The sequence below is a fragment of the Egretta garzetta genome, unplaced genomic scaffold (genome assembly GCF_000687185.1).
Source record: "Egretta garzetta isolate BGI_Z169 unplaced genomic scaffold, ASM68718v1 scaffold59, whole genome shotgun sequence".
In the NCBI taxonomy this organism is placed as follows: domain Eukaryota; kingdom Metazoa; phylum Chordata; class Aves; order Pelecaniformes; family Ardeidae; genus Egretta; species Egretta garzetta.
Window position 1 is genome coordinate 2,945,004 of NW_009267230.1, and position 6,285 is coordinate 2,951,288.

The window sequence follows — 6,285 nt, forward strand, 5'->3', positions numbered from 1 at the left end:
GAGATGGAATTAAGGAAGGAGGTGGTAGGAGCTAAAAAAAAAAAAAAAGGGAACAGAATGAGGCATTCTCCATCAACTAAACCCAGATCTGCTGCCCCTAATATAAGCCTTAAGAAATACTGTCTTTACGTATTAAGTACATCCTATAACATCAAACTGCATTTTCTTTTTTCATGAGATGAAAGGCCATGTGGCATAATGTGATTAGTAAATCATTCCTGAGCTTCTGAAAGAAATTAAGACAAAATTACTGCTTAAAAGAGTGAGTTCTTCAAGAGCCTCTTCTTTTCACACTGTCGTCTTTGGCTGTGTCCTTTCCCCCAATTCTTTTTTTTCCCTAGGAAGAATGGGATTCTTTTTCTTCTTCTTCTTTATGCAGCAGAAAAATGAGATCTAATGGAGTCTTCACGTAACTGCCGATGTTTCCCCATGTTACAGTCCTCCTGTCGAGTTCGTCTCTCAATGGTTATTCTGTATTTCTTTCTGCATGAAAGGAGAGGAACGGTGAGAAATCCTTCTCCGGCTATAGGATAACAGGACTTCCCTTATAAAGAATGCCTGTAGGGGACAGCTGGGTGCTGGTTAAAAAATGAGATGTGGCAGAATGTGAAACCCTGGTCAAAGATTAAAGTAGTTTGCCTCAGAACGTTTTACCCAGGCTCAAAAATGCCTGTTAATTTCTACACGGCAGCCTCAAAGCACCAAGACTCAGACATTTGCTTCTTTGAGAATTTATGATCTAAGTGATTAGGAAGTTTTTGTGAAGTGTGATGTGAACTCTGTCACATCACTGCTTTATATTGATCAAAGCCAAATTTCTTTCCAGTATACGGGGTGGGGGGCACTTTCTGCAGAGTTCAAACAGCAGATCTGACTCTCTATTCAGTTGCGTTTCTCACTGAAACTACACATTAACTAACTAATCCTTCCATCCCCCTCTCAGAAAGCTACTGTGTTTGCAATGCCAGAGGAGGTAGTATGATGAATTAAGAAGAGGGATGTAGAGGATAGATAAGAAATAAATACAATTGCTCATGCATCAGACACAGTTTTTCCTGTGCGTCTTCCTCTACGGCCTTTTGAAGAATTCTGTTATGTTACTTTATACGTCAAACAAGCCCTCTGACTGCCTTTCAGTTTCCCGTTTAGTATGCAAATCTCCCCCCAAAATAAAAGAAGATCCACATTTATGTTTTATGCATTTATGCTTCTACTCTCTTTCAGGACCAATTTTTCAGAAGGGCATTAGACCAGCCCCATGTGCATACAGTACTGCTTGTGCAGATGCATGACAAAAACCTTGTATGCCAAGGAAACCTCTGCTTGTGTAGCAGGAGTCAGAGCTAGATATGTAGCAGTGGAAGAATGATTTTCAAAACACCAAGGTTTTAATTTGGGTAACAAGGCTCAACAGAAAGTGGGAACCTACAAGTTCTGAAAAGATGCCCTGGACGTTTGTATCTGTATCAGTAGGCTCCAAGGATGAAAACCCTATATTCTTTACTTCATTTATGTATTTTCACGTCAAAACTTTCCACAGATCAGAGCGTGTACAGTAGAAGCTCAAGCACAAGGACAGGTCCACATTTTAGAAATGCAGATTTCTAGGTGTAAATCCTTTCAAAGCCACATATCAGAGCTACTACCCAGATCTTTTAATGGTTTGCATGCACTCAAAACTGTGTTTGCATGCTCATTCTGTGGTAATTACAGACCCCAATGAGATGTAATCAGAAGGTACTTAAACAGTTTGAAAGGTACAGAAGTTGTAGGTACAAATTACTTTCAGGCACACAACTGCTAGACCTACATTTTCTGAAAATCTGACCCATACATCCTGATAAGTTTTGTATCACATGTTTATTCTAATGGTGGAATTCGAGGGATGTCCCTATTCCTGCTTTTGAGTGACTGCAATCAGATCTCCAGGGTGAAATTCACCCATATGTCTTTGGATGTCTCCAGCATACAGATCCATCTGACAGAGTACCTGTGGCTTCCTGTAGTCAAAGGAGAGAAACAGGGATTTTTAAGGGGCATCCTTCTGACCTAGTTTAGCTTTTATACAAGGATGACATGAAACGCACCAAAAAAAGTGCTCGTCTCTCCCCTCTGACCATAAATGCAAAGACTGGGTGTTGAGCTCAGGTGTGTACATCTACTTTTACAGACACCTTTGCTCACATGGGTTTCCAATTCAAATCTTTGTGTCAGATGACTAAGAGTTTAAGTCCTGTCCCTACAAGGATGCTTTGCATAGTTTTATACCAGCTCAGAATATGTCTTTTGCCTCATTTCTTGTCTTCACATACCAATTCCCTCCCAGTATCAGCAATGCTAAAAATACACCTAAAAATTATCATCTCAGATTCAGAATGTATAGAAGATGCAGGAACCTCTGATGACATACAATATAAAGACAGACTTGTATTTTCTTTGTCTTTTAAAGACAGTCTTTAATCAGTCCCAGCTAACTTACCTTGTCTCAAACCCAAACAATATATTATATAAGCACCAAACACATGCAAGAATAAAATCACCCTGCAGAATTTCAGCTGTGAGCACCTGATGAACAACCCTGGTTCTGGGATCTTTTGAAACCCTGGAAATGTGCTGGTGAATTGAAGCACTTTTTGTGTGTTTCATTTCGTTAACATCTTTTTATAAACAGATATTTTCACTGGATGGAATTATTTCATTCTTATATGCAGGGGTTAATTCTGCCTTCTATCTTCCATAGCATAAGAGGATAAATTAGAGTATATATAAGATGCTGAACATGTATAACTAATTTATTCTGTCAGTGTAGGATCAGCTCTTGAGACTTCAGATTTGCTGACTAGCAGTGTAAGAATTATTTTCCTTAAACAGGAATAAAATACTGATCGCCCTGCACTGACCTCAGCTTATTAAGTTAAATGCACAGCTTTGAAATCCAAATGCTCTCTTACACCAAACCAGAAACCTCCTTCTAGCTTCCAGTACAATTCCACTCAATACTCAAAAACTAAGCATGGTACCGGGCAAGTGATATAAACCTATTGCACAATCACAGCCTGCACAATTGTCCTGGCAAGGAGTACCAAACAAAGAAGGTTTTCAAGGCCAGGACACTTCAATAAAGCAACTGTGAATGACTGGAACTCCGGAATTGCTTCCATGAGTAAAGTTGCTCAGAGACATAAGTGGTTACAGGGTGAGCCCTGAGTCAATAAAATGATTTGGATATACTCAAAAGGTGAATCGAAGTGTGTTCACTGTCTTTGGTGGGAATGTTACCACAGATGATTACGGCATCTCTCTGCCTCCCATCAAGGATGTGCTGCCAGCAGCTGCGAGGTTTGGATGACGATTAAAGAGTTTACAGAACTTTCAATGAATTGGACTAACCTGAAAAAGTAAAAAGCCATTAGCAATCCTGCTCCGAGCAAGGCGCCCACAACTATTCCTGTAACTGCTGATTCTCCTAGACCACCTGCTTGAAAAGGGGAAAAATAAACAATCAGGGTTCATATTGAGAACTATTTGCATTCACATACTGAAAAATACACACAACTAGGAAATGAGTGACCGACATCAGATAATAACTAAACCCTTTCAGAGCTCAGGACTCCATGGGAATCTCTTCCTTAGTTCCAGTTTCTGCATGTTTATTTTTTGTCCTTGCTTTCCTTGAGGTTAAACAAGCCCCCAAGATCAGTGTCAGATGAAGACACGGTTCTAGAGATGTGATACACACGATTGTTGTTAAGAAACTGGTCTGGACAGCTTGGTCTGAAACATAACACAGTCTGTGATTACAGTGGCACACATAACAGGAACCAGCACTGAATATGCCCTGAGCCATTATAACAGAAACAAACTCATTTCACCTGGTTTAGCATCATAACCCTCTGTCACCCAGGTTTATTAAAATGACTGTATGATTATCCAACAGCTCCTCAATTTTTTTTTTTTTCTGAATCCATGCTGTTTCAAATTAAAGCCATCTGAGCTTTGCCTTGCTCCAAATCTCAAGAGGGGCAGAGCAGGGACACTGGCTGAAGAGGAACCCAAGTAAGGACTGTTCACGATGCAAAGAGCAGGGCAGCTGAAGAACAGTGGCATCGTCATGTTGGTGCAGCCTGCTCCTTTTTCCATGCCTGCCTGGGTTTGTGGAAAGGAACAGAGCAATATTAAGGAAGTTAAACTGCTACCTCCTCTTCATTTATCCTTGACCCTTTGAGGGGATTTTGGCTGTACATCAGGATGGGTGGAAGGGAGACGGTGCACAGCTACACCATGCTGATCATGGAGGGTATGGCCTGGAAACAATCTCTACAGTATGTGTGTACACACAGGTTTTTCAGGGATAGAAGAATTATCAGGCCGCAGGTACCTTTTTGCTGCAGGACTAGCGATTTGTTTCCTGTGAAAAGCTAAGACCACCCTTTGCCACTGAGGCACCCATATCTTCCCACCTTTATCTCCTTGCAATGTCCTGCTCACTACAACATGGCCTGCAAAGTCAGTATGCTGGAAAACAAGGACACCTTCTCGGTGGTAGGTGGTCCCAGCCTTCTGCACTCACAGGTGCTGCCCCATTCAGCTGACTTCACTTCTTCTCACCCTGCTGGGTCCCTCATGGTGCCTCCTCATACCACTGAAAATCACTCTGCACCAGGAGAACACTGCTCCCTCCCTTCAGCAATGGCCTCCCCAGCTGCTAATTATCCCCTCTTTGGGGTTTCAGTTATATCCTTCTTTCTGGCTAAACGAGATTTTACGTTTTGGCCCCTGGAAAGTCTGAAAGCCTCCAGGGCCCTGCGCTGTGCATCATGATTACTGTCATGTTTAAGTTCAAGGAAGTGATTCAGACCACGTACTACCCAGGCCTGCCAGACCTTAACTTCCCAAAGAGTCAGCAGAGAGACACAGTCATGATGCCTTAGTTGGACAACTGTGCTAAGCAATTTAATACGGCCCGTTATATTGCATCACCACATGGATTCCTCTCTCTGACAGCCCGGGCAGGAGCATTAAGTCACTAAACTTACATGATTTACACGGTGTGTTGTTTGTGTGCTCTGAAACTCGGCTTTCATCCAGGCGCAGCCTGCCATGATTCCAAGGATATTTCACATTTGATCGAATTTCAAAACGCCCCTGCTTTCCGTAGTAGTCCCCAATCACCTATGCAAAAAAAAAAGAAAGGAATGAAAAGATCTTCCTATCGACTTAGGGAAGTAAAACAAACAGGAGGGCAGCATCACTCACTTGGGCTCCTGTGGCAGGATGTTGAATCACAGAGAATAGTGCTGAAGGGTCTGTGGGAGGTTATGTAGTGCATGCTGTGCCCCAGGGCAGGATCAGATGAACAAAAGCATTCCTGACAGATGTTTATCTAATCTGTTCTTAAAAGCCTCCAAAGATGGAGAGTTAACAATTCCTGTAGGCAATTATTCTGGAATTTAGCTATCTTACTGTCAGTGGTTTTCCCTAACATGTAACCTATATCTCCCTTGTTGCAATTACCCATCACTGCTTATCCAACTGCCAGTGGACACAGAGACTCTTCCTGCCTGAAACATCCCCTGACATCTTCACAGGCTCTCATCTGGTCTGCCCTCAGGCTTCTCCTCTATATAAATCCAGCTCACACTAGTTTTTTTAACCTCTCCCCAGGCTTTCTTCAGTTGCTCAGTAGTGGGTTGAGTGCTCAGGACTGTCACCCAGCTCAGTGAAAGTATGATTTCAAGTACCTTGTGTGTTGAGGCTCCCAACTACACAATGCAGACTGGACTTTTCTATTTTGCAAGGACCTGGAGGTACTTGATCATGTTCAGCTAAAATCTTCAAATCTTCTGAAGAACTATGGCAGAGCTCTACCTTGTATTTCTGCAGTTGTTGATAGTTACACAGAAAGGGCCTTTCATGCTTATTATTCTGGTAGCACGGACTATTATTTCAGGCCAATTCATCAAGATACCTTAGAATTTCAGTCCTGTCCTCAACAGTAAGTCCAGGCATTATTCAAGATAACGTACGTTGGATCTACTACAAAGTTGCAAAAATAAATTGTGCTAACAGTAATAGGTCACTCATCTGAAAATAGGTCAAAAAATCTACATACAGTGATAAAGGCCAAGTATCATGACACTGAAGTAGTCAGAAGCAATGGCAGAAGTATATCAAAAGACATATTTGTCCTACCATGGACAAAAAACATCTGTCAATAACACACTGGGAATTCAAGACATTGGTAGCCCGTTCAGATCTTCCACCTGAACTGCATTTTGAAGGGAA

The 6,285-nt window shown here is 41.8% G+C and overlaps 1 protein-coding gene across 1 annotated transcript in view; it reads right to left on the reverse strand.

Moving 5' to 3' along the window:
- Positions 1-371: 371 nt before the first annotated feature.
- NPR3 (natriuretic peptide receptor 3) overlaps positions 372-6,285 on the reverse strand; it is a 35,863-nt gene continuing 29,949 nt past the window's right edge. Inside the window, exons 5-7 of the mRNA XM_009647296.2 lie at positions 5,037-5,172; positions 3,391-3,475; positions 372-483 (exon numbers count right to left, since the gene is read on the reverse strand). Coding sequence (XP_009645591.1) covers positions 372-483; positions 3,391-3,475; positions 5,037-5,172 — 333 coding nt within the window. The remainder of the gene's footprint in view (positions 484-3,390; positions 3,476-5,036; positions 5,173-6,285) is intronic.